Below are 16,660 nucleotides of genomic sequence, written 5' to 3'. Positions count from 1 at the left end.
TGGTAGGGAGTGGGTGGTGGCACCTCATTTGCCCTCAACCAGAGGGTTTTGAGGCCAGTCCACTTCTCTCTAGTCTCCTAAATGCATAGTGAGCATCTTCTGTGAAAGGCTGAGCTTGTTTCCCTCTCTTAAATGGCTTGTGTGGCATGGATGCAGGGTGGGGTGGATTTGGGGCATCATTCTCAGCTCCGTGTGCTCTCTGTTTCTTGCTGCAGGTCCCCCAGAAGAAAATGGTGTAAGACCAGCCAGCGCAGCTGCCACTTCCAATCGCGGCGTGCCCAGACCTCAGGGAGGAACATGGCAGCAGCTCAGGGAGCAGGAAGCAGTTCAGCCGGGCCATCCGGACTCCCCGGTTCTGCCCCGGGGCACAGCAGCAACTCCACAGCAGTGGCAGTGTGGGAATGGCAGGATGAATTTGGCAGGTGGAGGCCATACCGAGGGAACGTCTGCAGCTACATTGAACAGGTTTTTCAGGCTTCTCAGCAGAAGGGCCGGCGTTCAGGGTCGGGACTTGTCAGCAGTATCCCTTTGGGACACGCGGATCCTGTCTTGGCCCCCTACGTCATTGATATCCCAAGCCTGACGCAGTTCCGGCAGGATACAGGTAATGGAGCTTCCCTGCCCATGCTGGGGTTTTGATGAGGCTGCTGGTGTGCTTGGAGATAAGTGGGACCTTGTTCTGCACAGGAGAGCCCTACAAAGCTCTGCTGTCACTGCTGGGCAGTTCTGTGATGGTTGGCGTGTCTGCTTCTCCCCTGATGCTGTCTGTTGCCCAGCATATTAGCACGTGAGCAAACCAGCGTTGGTTGGCATGAATTTGCCGGGCTGGGCGCAGGCAGGCGGTGGTGATCTCTTAAGGAGCCTCATTGTGGGACCTCTGGAGCTCAGAGCTTGTGAGCCAGAGCCCTCAGAGCTGCAAACTTTCTTCCTGCCCCCACCCACATCCATTCAAGACCACTCACATAAAAAGGCCTTTTTACGATTCAAACCCTCCCGTTTGAATCCCTTGTTCCCTCTGTGACTGGAGTGCCAGCTGCTTTACCTTGGCATGCCGCCCTGCGCAAGCTGCTTTGCGAAAGCCTGCAGCCCCCGCAGAACGCTGTAATGCTGCAGGAGAATATTCCCCACACTTGTATGAGGATGGCTTGCTTCCTCCCGGGGAGGAAGGGCGGGCTGATCTTAATAGCAGGGTTGAGACCTCATTTTCATTCTCATCTCTTTTGGGGTCACTGAGGCTAGCAGCTCAGAACTTGCTGAGACGACTCCTACCCTCTTTTGCTCCAGATGTGCTGAGCAGCTGTAGCTTAGAAAGGGGGCAGGGGTAAAATGCATGTTCTTCATCTCTGGAAAATCCAGGGAGATCCCAAATTACACACCCCAAATGAATGGCTGCTTTGGAAAATCCTCCGTGTATCAGTTTCCCCTTTGCCAACATTTTTCTCATCACCCCAGGACACAGTCAAGCATCAGCCCAAGCTTTAGAGATGGGCAGTGCTCTGGTTTCTTGCCAACTGAAGCAGTAAGTGAGGAATATCTTGAATCAACTGCACGATCGGGCAATTCCTACAGGAAAGGGAAGTGGTTGAAGCAAATGCAAGTGGTCATCACAGCTGCATCCGTGTTTTTATTCTGACTTGGTGACCTTAGGATTAGTTTTTCTTAGGGGTGTCCTGGCTGAGGAGCTTTCTTAGCTGGATGCCTTGGCATGCCTGGCTCAGCACAGCCTGTTCAAGCACCTGGAAGTCCTGCTGAGGCTGTGGCTTCAAGCAATACAGCACGGACCACCAGAGCTGGCACCAGCAGCTGTTTCTTTCTTATTTTCTTCGTGCCAAACTTGTGAAGGAACCTTCCAGCCTCTTGTCCTTTCAGCCGGTTCTCCAACACATGGGCAGCAGGCCCGGGCTGTCCCTTTGTCAGGAAATGGCCCAGTTTGGTGAGGGTGAGCTGAGTGCCTGTGGGAGACTGAAAGATGTGTCCCAGTGTGAATGGGACGTCCTTCTCCACAGGTGCAGCTATCTCTCCGCAAGGTCTTGTATCTCTTTAGACCCTTGTGAAAGACCTCAAAACACCTAGCGAACATTGTCCATCGCAGGATGGTTTGGAGTTGGTCATCTCTGGGGGACAGCCCAATATAATTTTGGAAATGATGTTGGCTGATGTGATCTCACCTTTCCTTGGATGAGATCTGTGGTTGAGTCGTTAATAAAAAGGCTGATTCCACTTCACAGCTTTCCTGCAGTGTTTCCCACAGATTTGGAGGGATGCTGATCAGAGTGGCCAGGTTTGTGAGCCTGCCTCCACAAGTACCTGTGTGCTCTGCAACGTGACTATTGGAAACGCTCTCATATCCCCTTTCAGCGGCCCAGTTCTAAGCAGAGCTTTTTCTCTCTGCAGGGCTCTGCCTCAAACGTGAACCTTTCTGAGCGAGCAGCCAGCTGACCTTTGTCATGTGCTGGAGAAAAGAATCTCTGCAGGAAACATCCCCATGAAAAATCTTTAAACAGAGCAAAAAATAGGCTGTTGTATTCTGCTCATTAGCTATTAGACAGACAAATAGGCTCTTCAAAGGAAGCCAGGGAGAATAACAGGAAGCCAGTGTTAACAGGACCAGCATCCCCACAAATGGGGAATGACAGCTGTGCAGAGGGATCTTGTGGGCAGGATTAGCCACGGGCTTCAGCTGCTGGTCGAGGCAGATTAGCTGGGAGTGAATGCAAGGGAGCAGCAGGAGTTGTCCTCTTGCCACAGCTGTTTGCCCACCCTGGAGAGGAATGCCAGTTTCCCTGCCAGCCTGGGGGAAGGGGGATGTTTTCCAAGTACATGGCTTTGGTCTTGCTATTGACTCCTAAAAGCTCTTCTCCCTGATGCTGTTTTGGGATGTTAAAAATACAGGTTCCTTACGAACTCCTCAGGTCCTCTCTGTGCTGTTTTTGGCTTCTGACCTGCCAATGGAGCAGCGGCAGCCTTGCTAACCTCCTCTGAGATGTATTCCGCTGGGCTTTCTGTCACCTTGCTTTACCCGTGGTAGTCCCCTTTCTCCTGGGAGCAGGTTCCCTGCACTCATCTCTAAACATAGTTCATTACTCAGCATCTCACTTCCAGCCCAGTCTCATCCTCAGTCCTCCTTCTGCTCAGGGGGTCATCCGTGATGTTGCCTGCCTGTTGAGGCCATAGGTTGTGTGCTTCTAAAATTTGGCAGGACTTGTTTGCTGGATAGAAGCAGTTGTTGCTAGAGTTTGCTCTTGGCTGTTTGCTCTGCTTTCCCATGTAAGATGTTGATTCCTGGCTGGGGAAGGTCAGCTTGGTTCTCCTGACACCTTCTGTGTTGACTTCTGCCAGAGGAAGGCCTTGTCCCACAGGAATCCCTGGGCTTCGTGGTTGAGATATTGGGATTCAGTCCCAGTTCTTATGGGGAAGGTTGCTGTGTTTCACTGGCTGCTAGTAGATTTTTAGGTGTGCTGATGAGATGTTGTCTGTTGTCACTGGAGAGTCCTGCTCTGCAATAAGCAGGACGCTTGGTGCTGCTCTGGCAACCAAAGCAGGGGTTGGGAGTAAGTGCTGGACCTTTCCTGGCTGCTTATCCCCTGCATGGGCTGAGGCAAGCCATTCCAGTCCCCAGTGCCTTCAGCTTCCCAGCGGAAACGAGAGTCCTGCCGTTCCTTGGTATGGCATGTTCTGCCTTTTAGAGAGCCTCAGCCTTTCTGTCAGCTCTGGAGCTCAGGTCTGTCTTTCCTGACTTAGTTTCTGCAATGACACATGGGATATACCTGCACCCCAGCACAGGGTCTTGTTGTGGTCTGACCACCAAAGTGCTGTGCAGAAATCACCAGCACCATTTACAAAGCAGCCCAGGAGTGTGATAGGAGCAGAGATGTAACTTTCATGCTGTCGAGCAGAATTTTTAGCAGCAAGGAGGCAGTTAATGCCCTTGTGGTTTGAGTCAAGTCCTAGTAGTTTCCGCAATATCCCAATACTATGGGGTAGAAAGGACAGCAGTGTGAGGTAGAGATACTCAAGCCAGCATTCAGCCAGCCAGAGCCTGAACACAGGTAGCAATTGGGTTTTGGCAGTGTGGAGTCCCACATGGATTGTCCTTCCTCTTCCTTGGGGTGTGCTTTGTTGGGCATAAAGCTTGCTTGGATTGCTTGCCTGCCACGGAGCCACCAGCAGTATCCTGGGGCAGTTCTCCGCAGGCTTTATGTGCGGATGCTGTTTTTACCTATGGTCCTGGAGCTTTAGGGTCATAACTCATGACATCTTAGGAGGCTTTATTTTATTTTCTTTCCTCTTGGTGCTGTTCTTCTCTAAAGTCCTCCTGTGTCATAACGACTCGCTGCATTGCTGTTAACCCCCACCTGCCCACATCCCCAGACTCGCTTGCCCTGCAGCATTTCCCACTCCTCCTTCTCAGTGCGGAGTGCTGCTGAGGATTTTTCCAGCAGCAGCAGCAGTTTTGACCCTGCTGTAGGAACCTGTTTTTGCAGAGGTTGCAGAGCTTCTGTGCTGTTGGGTGGCTTACCTCCCTCCCATTAGACTTTTTCTTTTGTAAAGAAAGGAATAAAGTAACCAGGAGTGAAGTCACCCTGGAGAGCCAGGCTTCCAGGGGGTCTCGAGCTCCTGCTATTGCTGTCGAGAGGCCTTCCAAGAACAGTGTGTCTGCTTTCATTTCTCTTCCTTTGTCTGAACAGCTGCTCTCTCCAGTTTCCAAATTACTTCGTTGCCTTCTCCTCTCTAGTCTTGCTGTATCTCCCAGCAGTCAGGAGCCTGAAGAAGCTGGCCCTGTCCGTCCTCTCCAAAGTCCTTGTCCTTGTGAGAGTTCACCCACTCCCCCAAGAGCAAAATTGCCCAGACCCTTGTGTAGCGAGGTGGGCGTTTAGCCCCTTAAGTGCTTTTGCAAAGCACTTCCCTATGTGTCGTGTCTCTATAGTTACTCTGTTGTCAAGGCTGTGGGAGTTGGGTTTTTTTAACCAGATCTGTGCCTCAGCCTGACTTTTTTTTTTTTACTTATTTTTTTAAACGTCAGGGAGGCATATGCGATTGCTGTGCCTTTGTGCTTGGGTGTGTCTGTCTCTGCATCCTCTCTCCTCCCCTCCTTTCCCACCCTTCCTCCCAGCAGCTTTTGAACCTGTTGCCAGCCTGCAATCAGATTTGGCAGAGAGACAGGGATCTCGGGGGTATTGCATTTCTCTAAGCTTCATGAGCAAACCCAGCCCTGTTGGGAAGAGAAAGTCTGTTAGTGCCCCTGTCGAGGGAGAGGTGAGGAAGGCCACCCTGATGTAGACACCACAGATCTGTGCAGAAACAAGTACCTGAGACCAGGTGCCCGTTACTTCTCTGTTCACAAAATTTTTTTTTTTCCCCCCCTTCCCCATGCAGGGACAATGCGAGCCGTCCGTAGACACCTCTTCCCTGGGGACTCCGCTGCCGGGCAGGGCATCGTCTGGGAGTGGCAGAACGATGAAGGCGGGTGGTCCCCCTATGAGATGAACGTCTGCGTGTTCCTGGAGCAAGCCCGTGCCACGAACCACCAGCGAGTAGATCTCGGACCCTTGGGCTACAACTATGAAGTTGACTTTGTGGCTCAAGTCCAGACCAACAAGACCACGAGGTTCCGCCGCGGCGTTCAGAGGCGCTTGGATGCCCCGTACCCGGTGACGACCTCCCCGACACCCCTTCACGCAGGGGTGGCTTGTTCCTGCCAGCAGTGCTGGCTAAATGGTGGGACTGGTCCCATCACCACACGCTACCGGCACTCCATGATAAACTTTTCCAACGCTTCTGCTACTCACCAGGTTTCCGGTAGGACAGCATCAGTAAGTTCTTCCAGCGTCGGCTTCGTGCCCTATAACAAACCGACTTTGTCTGGAGCAAGGTCAACACCGAGACTCAATGCACAGAGCACCTGGGCTTTGCCTCAAGGTGGGGGCCCCAGCACAGGACTGTCTGCATCTAATGGAGTCAGGTACAGACCCTAATTCACCTTTAAATACTGTGTCTGAGAGACCTGCTGTGCTCAGGTCTTCGTTATCGAGGAGTCTCTCTGTCCCAGAGGACTTTACAAGGGTCTTCTCCCTAGACTGGGAGAGGTATTTGTGCCTTTGTGTCCAGTACAGTGGATGAGAAGGCTTCTCTGCTTTTCCCTTCTTTTGTCCCACTTGAAATCTAGTCCCTGTCTACTAGTCTCCCTGAACCACTTGGAGAAAGCAGTCAGGCCGGGATATTGCAGGCTTGAGGAAATTAAAGGTGATTGGTAGCATTTCTGGTTACACTTAAAAACAACTTTGAGGGGGACTGAGTGAATGAAAAGGGGACTTGTGAACACCCTTATTAAATTTGAAATATGCAGTAAACATAGAGTGGAAAACTGCTCTGTGTTCAGAGCTCTTCCCCTTCAAGGAGGAACCACAGAACTCTGCTGTGTGTGGCTGAGACCTTGTGAGTTCTCTGACAAAATCAGGAAGTACATTTTTAAAGTGAACAAGCAGAAGAAACACAACCCTAAGACATAGATTTGATCAAGGATTTTTGAAATCTGTTATGAAGATGTTTAGAAAACCAAATCAGTAATTTACTTTCCCCTTCCTTTGATACCTTAAACCATACTGATCCCTCTCTATCTGAAATCAGTGGGGTGACACTATCAATTTGAGTGGTGTCCAGGCTATTTGTCAGGCCAAATGCTGATGCAGAGCAGAGATGCCACTGGATAATCACGGAAGAGGTTCATTTTGCGTGTGTGGAGGTATTGTGGGGCTTCACTGTTGTGATACTGGAGGACTGGAAGCACAAGCAGGACTGTAAGTGATTTTTTAAAATCCAGCTAAGCCTCACCTTGTGAGGGTCCTTTGCCATGTTCTTTCCCTTCATTTTTCTTCAGTGACCCTCTCCTAGCTGGGTGCTCAAGGTGGACTCTGGCTCTCTGGAGGGAGCTGGCTACTTTGAAGGAAGGACTGGCAGTTGTTGTGGTGCTAGCTGAGGTCTAGCTTTCCTCGGTTCTTTGAGCTGTCACCCCTCAAACGTTCCAGCTTGTATGGATGGGTCACCCGTGCCGGCTGCTGATCCGTTTTCACTGTGGCTCTTCTCTGACAGGGCTGAAACTGGTGTGCATCTCGCAGCACAGGATTTCAGCTCCCGTTGATGAGCGGCTGGAGCCGAAGGAGGGCTGTGTTTGCACCTTGCCGGTGTGGGAGGAAGGGCTTCGCTTCTCTTCAGGCCTTTCCGCTGTTGCCAGCTAAATGAAAAGCAGAGTCCCGTGAGCTGACAGCTCGGCTCTTCTCCACGGTGTGGGCTGCTGGGCTAAGCCACGGTCGGTTATCCCTCGTGGGCTGGAGTGGGCCTGTGGTGCTGGGCTCCAGCGGGGATTTTGGGCCTTGGGGAGATCAGTGTCACCCTTGCAAAGTGGGGCACTTCCCTCTGTGTTCTTGTAGGATGGCCTCTGTGAAGCCTGGACACCCAAACCAAGCCAGATCGCCACTAATCAGCTTTCAGGGTCTTAACTCTTTCTGTGCGCAAGCCTTTGCTTGCAGAGGTCTTTGTGTCCTGTCTGGTGATAATAATTGCACCGAGTATCTCCCAGCATTAAACTGAGGACCAAGCAAGGACTGTCTGACTGCTCCCTCCGTTTGTAAACTGCTGGAAGTGTACGGAGCAGTATACGCATTTCACCATAAATAATCCAGGTGCTGAACCACTGTGTGAGCACCTGAGAAACTAAAGGGGAACTTGCCAGGGCTGATTTACCTGTCCAAGCTACCCCAAGTAAATACAGAGATAAGAGATCTAGAAGGGTGTTGAAAGCACATTCTTCTAATTATATGAGGCACAGGGGTTTGAGGTTTATTTTGAATCTTGTTTGTATTTTAAGCAAGACTGTGAATCTTCAGATATTTTCCTTAGTATCGTATCAGGACTTTCCCTCTTTGGGGTCATCTGAGTGAAATGACTTTCTGCATCCTGTTCTTCTTTCTCACGGTCTTTTTCTGGTGCTTTCTTTGCACCTGGTGATTTTTTTGTGGCATCTTAAGCATCTGCAATACTTCTCTGTTCCAGTCACCTTTGAATATGGCTGAGAACCAGAGCTCGGTACTGCCGCAGGAGCCCCCAGTAAGGCTTTTGCAGTCTCCTGAAGAAGCTGCCAAATTTCACCCTCTCACAGGCGCTGCTGGTCAGTGCATCGGGCTGCCTGGAGCCTGTGCCCTTCCCCAGAGCCTCAGCGTGATTTGCGAAGTGACTCTTGGGGTGGGAATTGCTGATAAAGAGCCAAGCGCTGCAGCAGCTGCCCCGCGAGCCTGTCTGGAGCCGATCAGGGTCTGGGTATGTTGTGTGGTACTGGTGGGGGGACAGGCTGCCCTGAAAGGAGGGAGGTTGGGAGACAGATGTTCAGAGAGGCGTGGCACGGCCTCTTTGCCATGAACTGAGCCCACGGCCCAGGCAATGCTGATTAGGAGGAGAGAGAGCCAGGAGGAGACCTGGAGGTGCCCAGCCAGGGCACTGGGGAGGGCACTGTCGTGGCAGCCTGCCGGGCTGCGTCCCGGGAGCTGCTGGGGCAGCGGGCAGCTCTCAGCGGCTGGTTAAACCCTCTGACAGGCGAGTGCTGGCAGAGCTTGTGCTGGGTTAATGCAACAGCCCTCTGGGGCTGGCATATGCCCCCACACTCCCTGCTCAGCTGCTCCAGCTCCGTCCCTTTTCAAGCACTGCTGAAGGTGGGTTTTGTGGCAGGAGCATCTGGTCCCCTCCACGACTGCCAGTCCAGGGACAGCAGCAGAGGGCAGAGCCCTCCTGAGCGCTGGGACTGCTGCGGTACTGGTGTCGGCGTCGGCCGTGATGAGCTGGTCAACGTCTGGCTGTTGCAACCTGTTCTGCAGCTCAGCTGTTTGGTGTGCAAGGGGTGAGGTGGCTGGTGTCTTGGCAATAATCCCTGGCCAAGCCAGCCTTTCTGGGGGATGTGGAGGGATCGTACAGTTAAATCTTTGCTGGGGACAGCAGAACGTGCCACATGGGGAAGGTGGCAGCTCTTCGGACACTCGGAGCGTGCGAGTGCTGGCAGACTTGTGTCACTGAGCAGCCTCTGTGCAAACCCTGTACCCCCAGCTGTGAGCCTTGCTCCCCGCTCTCCTGGCTGCTGTCTGTCTGTCCCCGCTGGGGTGCGAGCATGCCCTGAGGATGGGTGTGCTGCCTGTGCTTGCTGTAGCAAGTGTGACATGAACCCTTGGCAGGACCCAAGCCTGGCCCAGATGTGGGGATGCTGCTGGGCACTTGCCTGGCTCAGGGCTTGTCCAGGAGGTGGTTTTGCAGGCAGGATGTTAGGAGCTGTCTATCTCTACAACTCTCTTTCTGTTCATTAACACTGGTGTTTTCCACTAGGCGTATCTGTGGAACCCTCTGTTTTCCATAACCCACCCCCATCCTCACAGGAGCATGCATGGTTCGCGATCCAGCCCATGGCTGTGCGCTGAGGTTGGAGGGGGGCAGCAGCTGGGGCCTCACCCAAATGGACCCTGGAGAAGGGCACAACAGAGATGGGCATTGGTGGCTCTTCATGGATGACGGACAACGTCTGGATCCCCAGTCGTTTGGGATTAGTTTTGCCAGGGGTGCTCTCCTTCCTCCCTACCAGACAGATACATTCAGGGGGGCAATCTCTGTCTTGCAGTGTACTGCTGTATGCGAAAGGGACTTTTTCAGCACCAGCTGACAGCTCAGGATGGCTTTTCCCCTGTCACCCCTGTGGTGGGTTTGAGTCGGAAATGCCACTGGGTGGGTGTAATTGCTCCTGGCTGGGGTTACAGTCTCAGGCTCGTGAAACCCATGTTCCAGCAGAAGATACTCTAATTTCTGTGAATTAGGGGAAACCTGAGTAGCAAACTCTAACAATGTGTCTCATTTAATTCCTAAGCCCAGAACATTCCTGCGTTATTTTATCCCCTATGTTCCCCATCTTCCCCCCTTGGCTGGGCTTGGCGTGGCATGGGGGTTAGCTCCCCTTCCCTCGCAGTCGCTGCCCTATCTCCTCCTGCATCCCCAAATACTGCAGCCTTTGTGGTGGTGAAGACGAAGTGCTAATTACCCTGCACTAATTAGCCCGCCAAGGATTTCTCTCTGTATCCAGTATGCAGCATTGCTCATTCCTCTTAGGTGTGATGTGCAATTCCTGTGCTTGCCTGGGCTTGGAGGCTGAAGGGAAGGGAGCAGCGAGCCACAGTGGATCCTCTGGTGTCTAATAAAGGTTGTGTTGTGTTCACCCTGCAGCCTTTGGCTCTAAAGCAGCCCTGGCGGATTACTTGCTTTTACAAAACAGCTTATCTTCACAAAGCTAGCAGGGATGACCCAGCTCCTGCCTCTCAGAGCTGAGCTGCAACTGGCAGAATGGCTCAAAAGCTATTAGGGAGAGACTGAAAGACAGTGCAGTAGTGTACACCCAGTTTCTTTAGGAAACACAGCTAAAAATGGCAGTACTGAAGAAAACATCTTTCCTGCAGGGCTGAGAAAGAGGTGTAGTTCATCCTGGAAAGCTGCCTAACTCCCTGTGTGGCTGTGACAGTTATTTCTAATATACAGGCAAGAATAGCCCCCAGTAGGGGCTGTTAGTAGCACAGGCATGCCCGAGCTTTTGTAGCAGTGGTGGTGATTAAATATATTTCCTGCTTGCTGCAGGGCTGGATGGCGGATGCTGGTGTGAGACAGGGTGGAGCTCAGGCACTTCAAAACACAGGTTTAATTTCCCCATGCTCTCAAGAGGGTCAAAGTCACTGGAAAACCCAGAGAGGAGTGCCAAGGCTTAAATAGATGCTAATATCCTTGGCTCTGCTGCTAACATTTTAAATACATGTGGGCAAGTTATTTTGCTTCTTGGTGCATTAGTTTCCTTCTGTGTACTAAACACAGTTAGTGAATCCAGCCTTTCTCACAGACGGCACTGAAACCTGCAGATCAAGTGTGCCACAGCAAGGGTCGTGTCCTTATATCAGCACCCGTTAACCGGATCTGTGAAGCTGGGGTCAGCACCTTGCTGCGTGCAGCTCCCCAGGCTCCGACCTACCTCTTGGTGCAATCTTTCCCATCCCATGTAGGAAAGTGTCCATCCCTAGGGCAAGAGCTGCCCTGCTCCCCATGCTGAAATGCGGGGAGAAGTGCTCTGCTTGTGATACGAGCAAGTAAAGCTGCAGGAAGTAATCTCCTGGGGTTTATATTAATTAGTGCCCCAGCCAGGCAAATCCCTGCTGTAGCTCTGCTAGTCCCTTTGAGCTTATGCAGCTTTGGGTGCTGGTCTAGGTTCTGCCTGCAAATAAGTCAGACAGCTCGGGTGGAGAGGATTTTGTTTCAAAGTGCAGGGAATGGGGGCTTTGGGGACCTGGAAAGGATGGTTATAGTATTATGTTCCTAGGAAGGGTCTGGTGCTGTGCCCCCAAATCTCCCGTAGGGAATAACCCACAGTCAGTGCTCTGTAGAATCAGGAGGTGTAACCAAGGGACCAGAACCTGGGCAGGGCCTTTCCTTTTTTCCCTCCTCCGTCGCATTTTTCAGCTTCTTTGTCTGTAGGTGCGCCCATGAGCTCGGGGTGGGGGGGGCTGTGCTCGGTGCTGGTTCTGCCCAGCCCATTGTGACTTGTCCCACAGCCCTCTGTTAGCCAGCGGGGTTCTGCTGCTGGGTGCTCTTCCCGAGCGGGAGCAGGGGAATCCTCTCTGCTTGGTGCCAGGAGCAAAACCACAGATCCATGTGGCTGCATGCAGTGCACCAAAAGGTCCTCCTTTAGAGGGATTTGGTCTGGGTTTTGGCATCATCTTGAGAAGAAAGGTAGGGGAGAAACTGCTGTATGGTCATTACTGTCATCATACAATCAGTTAGCCCTGGGAAGGGGGTTAGACCTTTGGGTGTTGTGGTAGCACTTGGTGTTAATGTGAGGCAGGGATGAATGGAGCCCTGATCTGGGAGAAGTGTTGGCTATTGTCCAGAGGGCTATAAAGATGCCCTGATACAGGAATATGTGGCCTGCTGGCAGGTGTGCAGGAAGAAAGGAAGGAAGAAAGGGCTGTATCAGGTGGGGAGGGGGGGTTGCTACAGGCTTCTCCACTTCTGCTCCATTAGGTTATTGTGTACATGCGGTTTAGGTGATGTTCAGGTCAAACTTGGCCGCCCAGTGTTTGAAACGGCGGCAGCCATGGATGCCATGCTTCCTCTCCGGTCCTGTGCTTTGCTGTCTCATCGGTGTTGCAGTATCTTGAAATTCTGGAGAAGCGAGTGGTTTTGTCATGCTGAAATATCAGTCTGCCCTGTCTGCCTCCTATAGCGGATTGCCACGCTCTGCTTCTGGGAACCAGTGATGACAAATCTTATCAGGATCTTCTTGCTGAATCCTAGAGGACAGTGTCTTATTTTGCATCCCTTTCTTCACAACCTGGTGACCCCTGCTGCACTCAGTCACCTCCGGTGTACAGAGCGGCAGGAGAGCAGGAGCTGCAGTGAATGGCAGGACAAAATTCCAGGACCTCATCCCAGCCTGGCTTTGTCTCCCTCCCAAGAAGCCAACGCTGGTATGACGGTACTGGAGTAGCTGGAGTCTGAGCTGATGGACTAAATACATCTGTTGGTGCAGCTGGTGAGCCTGTTCTCGGAGTCAAAGCACAAGCCTGTGTTATACTACAATAGCAATATCCTTCCTCGTTACCTCTTCCCCTTCCTCCTCCAAAAAGCCCAATTTCAGACCCAGGGTAGGCTCTGAGCAGCGTTTCTGCACCTTTTTTGGCATGGCAACACGTCCTCCCACACACTATGGCTGCAAATCTACCCAGGCAGTGTTGTGGCAGAGGTACCTCATAGCAGCATGGATTTCCCTTGATTTCATAAGCCTTAGGTCTGGGCTTTCTGCAGCTGTAAAAGAAATCACAGTGCGTGGCAGCCCTGCCGGTATGCTCACACAGTGTGGGTCAGCACATCCTATGACGTTGTTAGCTGAGATGCTGCTATCTGAACGTGTGTGTGTTTAGCCCGTGTGAAATAAGTGTTTGGTTCCTCCATCATCACATCAGTTGGCTTAAAGCCTCCCACCAGTCAAAGCTGACACACTTTGCCTTCACACCAGGAGTGCAGCTGATCAGCGACTGTTTCCTGGCTGATGGATAGTAATTTATCTGCAGTGCACCTGCAGCTTCCAAAACTTGATTGCTTGCAAAATGCATCAATTGCTTATCCATTTCCCTCTGCAAATCTCAAGGGCTCTTCTCACTTCATAGAAGCTCTAGCTCCTGGGTGACTTGGATTTGAGCCCTGCAATGCAGGAAAGAAGAGTGAGGAATTTCTCCGCCAGTCTTCTCAAAGCATTGTTACCAGTGATCCCCTTCCCAGAGCAGCTCTGGGTTGGCTTTCTTCAACCTCAGGTGTAATGACCCTGGGATCCCCTGCTGCCCATCTGCTTTTCTGGCAGAGCTGAAGGTTCAGCTTTGTGTTCTATTGTATTTTTACCTTCCACAGGGAAGTGAAAGCACCCAAGGTGGCTGCTGCGCTTCATAGTGTGATGATGAAGCACAAGCTCTTCAGTATCAGTCACATGCAGGGTCACAGACTGGGGTGGAGGGGGTGCCCAGGCACTGTGTTGTCATCTTGGCTGCTCAGTTGGAAGAGGGAAGGAGGGGAGGTCCAATGCCTCTGATTTTTGGGAGCAGGTCTCTCAAGTTCCTTTTCATTATCTGGTCCTCAAATACCCTCCTTGTCTGCAGCTGGAGAGGGAGCAGCCCCACTACTAGCCATCATCTGAAGAGGATCATAGGTAGGAGCAGAAATGAAGCAAAGGGATGAGAAAGGGAAGGAGGAGGGAGATACCTGAGGAAGAGCTGTGGTGAAGAGGCTGAATCACAAAAGAAAAAAGTCATAAAGAGGAGTCACAGCATCTGATTCAAAGCTCTCTGAAATTGAAGGGAGGATTTCCACGGTATTCGATGGGTTTGAATTGGGCTGTAGTGAGAACAGTTCATTGCATCATTTGAAGACATTGCAAAACTGGGGGCAGCGGAGGGGAAAACACAGTCTTTGAAAGAGACGGAAGGGAAACCTCTGCGGTCTGGAGAGCTTTTTAAGGGTCTGGAAGAGCTGGTCTCGCTTGGCCAGGCTGTCAGCGCAGCACCAAGCCCTGGGTCCTGCCCAGGGGTTTCTTCAGGGGACTCAGCACGTGTGCAGACACCTATCTCAAACTGCAGCAGGTAGGAGAAAAGGGAGGTGGGGATGCATCCCTGTCATGAGGGTGGAAGACGGCCATGCGTCACTCACAAATCTTTTCAGCTCTGGTCATTGTCATGGAAATGTGGACAAAGATTTTAGCAAGGCTGAAGAGAGGGACCACTGTCTGTGATGCTATTTTGGGCACAGTGGCAGCTTTTACATCCCAGCTGGAGAGAATTAGTTTCCCCCTAGATAGCGGATGGCATTTGGGCAATTGACCACCTTAGTCTGCTCTGTGAATTCCTAAGCAGCTGTCCAGGCTTGATGTAATTTTGGGGAGTCCTTTGAGATGGTTGTCTGAATGCACTGTGTATTAACTGCAGCTGATGTGCATGAGTCTGCATCTATCCCAGGCACATGTGTGACCTGAGACAAAGTCCGTGGGTGGTTTCTCTGTGCCAGCATCTTGGATTTCAAATGTTCCTGCTCTGCTCGTGAGGATCCAGCTTGCTTTCTCCTCTAGTGACCCCCTCATCAGCTTTCACACTGCTGCTCACCCTTTCCTTCCTAACTCCTGCCATCAGCTAATTGCATGACCCTGGCTGCCCATGTATCCCAAACTAGCTTGAGGTGCAGCTGTCAGTACTGGGAAACACTGCCAAAACAAGTAGGTCAGGAACCTGAAGGGGATGTTTGGTGTCCAAATCCTCTTGATTTCCAAAGGAAGGTGGGTGCCAAACTCTTCTAAGTCTCCTTCAACCTTTCCTCCCTTGTTCCTACATCTTACAGTAACCCCTTGGATGCGCAGGGAGAGTCAAGGCTTGATTCTGTTCAACCCAGGGCTGCAGCTGCGTGTGCTTGAGCACTTTTCTGGGCCTTTCTCTGCCTCAGTTTCCCCATCTGGAAAGCAGTGGGGTGTGATAATGCTTGCTTCCTTCAATGTGTACAGCTGCAACTTCACATACAGCATGGGAGTTCACACTCTGGTGAGCAGTGTTTCTCTGGCTGGAGACCAAGTCACCTGGAAGGTTTAAGATGAACTTTGCTGCATCCTGGCAGTTCCCGGCTGTGTGCCTATGCCACAGACCTGCTGGGGCAGCAGTCTGTTGTAGTGCAGGTCAGCTGCTCACGGGAAGGCTCTGTGGTGGAGCAGCAAGAACAGGGATGCATCACAGGAGCAGAGCAGGGGATTGACAAGAGGGTCCACCAACAGGCCCCAGCAAGAGGAAGGAATGAGTCTGACCCAGCATCTAGCCAGGAGGAGATGGAGACAGTCACCTACAATTTCAGTCTGAGGTCCACCCTTGAAATAAGTAAACCTACTAAATAGCCCTGGTAAGGACTGGGCTCCTTAAATGTAGCTGCTGGACCAGTGGGCAAAGGGTTCATGGGTGGGGGTCCCAGGTGGGGCTCGTCTGGGCAATTAATCCCTGTTAATATATCCAGGGCCCTGGCACTGAGAAGAGAGCAGTGCACTGCTGAATTGTCTCTGTTTTGTTAGTGATTGATCCATGCTGTTGAACTTGCCCTTTTTCTTTTCTCTCTCCAGCACCCCAAACCTGCCAGTCAAGATGCCTAAACCCAGCAAGGTGAACCAGGCCCTGGCAGGTAAGGATCTTGCTCTGTCCCTAGGGTTATACGAGCAAGCAGTTTACCTTTCTATGGCACTTACTTTCCTTTATTAGTTTTTAGGAAGAGTCTGAAATGTTGTTGGCATTTAGGGGTTTAGGCCCAAAGACTTTTCAGAAAGGCAAAAAGGGTAAACCTGAGGGAGAATGGGATGGTCAAACCTTAGTAACTGTTTTTCTCATTGGTGCTGGTCCTGAGGCTCTCGAAATGAGTGGGCTTATTTGCGAGTTGGGTATTCATCTTCTCCCTTGGTGTGGATGAGCAAGTAGCAGGGGGGAAGCACATGGATCAAGCTCAGTGCTAGCTGTTACTTGCTACTTTTCTTCAAGTCAAGGGTGAAGAGCGGTGTGAGATGATGCGTGTTTTTAATATGGCTTTATTACAAAAGCTCAGGGCGGTCTTAGCTTAAAAAATGATTGTGATGCCTTGTCTTGAGGAAATGAGGGGACAGAAGTTGACTGAGACATTGTCTCCTGTGGCAGCAGAATACAGGTTTGCTTGTTATCATCCAAACCTGTGAATACGGTACTAAATATACCAAAGGAGTGTGTCTGGGAGGGATGAAAGTGCCAGTTTTCAATGCTCCTTTTTCAGAGTAGATTTGCCTGTTAAACGTGAAATGGCTCTGCCTTGAAAATGACAACTTGTGCTTGCACCATTCAGTGGAAGCGTTTCCATGCCAAAAACCGTCAGTGCATTTGCTCTGTTTTGACTCAGCCAGCGCCAAACCACGGGACTCTGGTGTGGTGGTGCCTGAGGAGATGGGTGTTCTGCTGAGAGCAGATGTCTTCTCCATACCAACAGGGACTGCGCACTCAAAATTGTATCGTAACATGATAACCTAGGGGTAGAAGAGCAGAAAAGACCTGGTGTATGGTAT

General features: G+C 51.4%; 1 protein-coding gene across 1 annotated transcript in view; it reads left to right on the top strand.

The window, feature by feature from the left end:
• The first annotated feature begins 297 nt into the window (after window positions 1-297).
• Window positions 298-16,660, top strand: part of DTX2 (deltex E3 ubiquitin ligase 2) — a 33,843-nt gene continuing 17,480 nt past the window's right edge. The window contains exons 1-3 of the mRNA XM_059829269.1: window positions 298-604; window positions 5,377-5,962; window positions 15,701-15,759. Coding sequence (XP_059685252.1) covers window positions 298-604; window positions 5,377-5,962; window positions 15,701-15,759 — 952 coding nt within the window. The remainder of the gene's footprint in view (window positions 605-5,376; window positions 5,963-15,700; window positions 15,760-16,660) is intronic.

The sequence above is a fragment of the Gavia stellata genome, chromosome 25, assembly GCF_030936135.1.
Source record: "Gavia stellata isolate bGavSte3 chromosome 25, bGavSte3.hap2, whole genome shotgun sequence".
NCBI classification, from domain to species: domain Eukaryota; kingdom Metazoa; phylum Chordata; class Aves; order Gaviiformes; family Gaviidae; genus Gavia; species Gavia stellata.
Note: the sequence above shows the minus strand (reverse complement) of the source record. Positions and strands in the feature narration are given on the sequence as shown.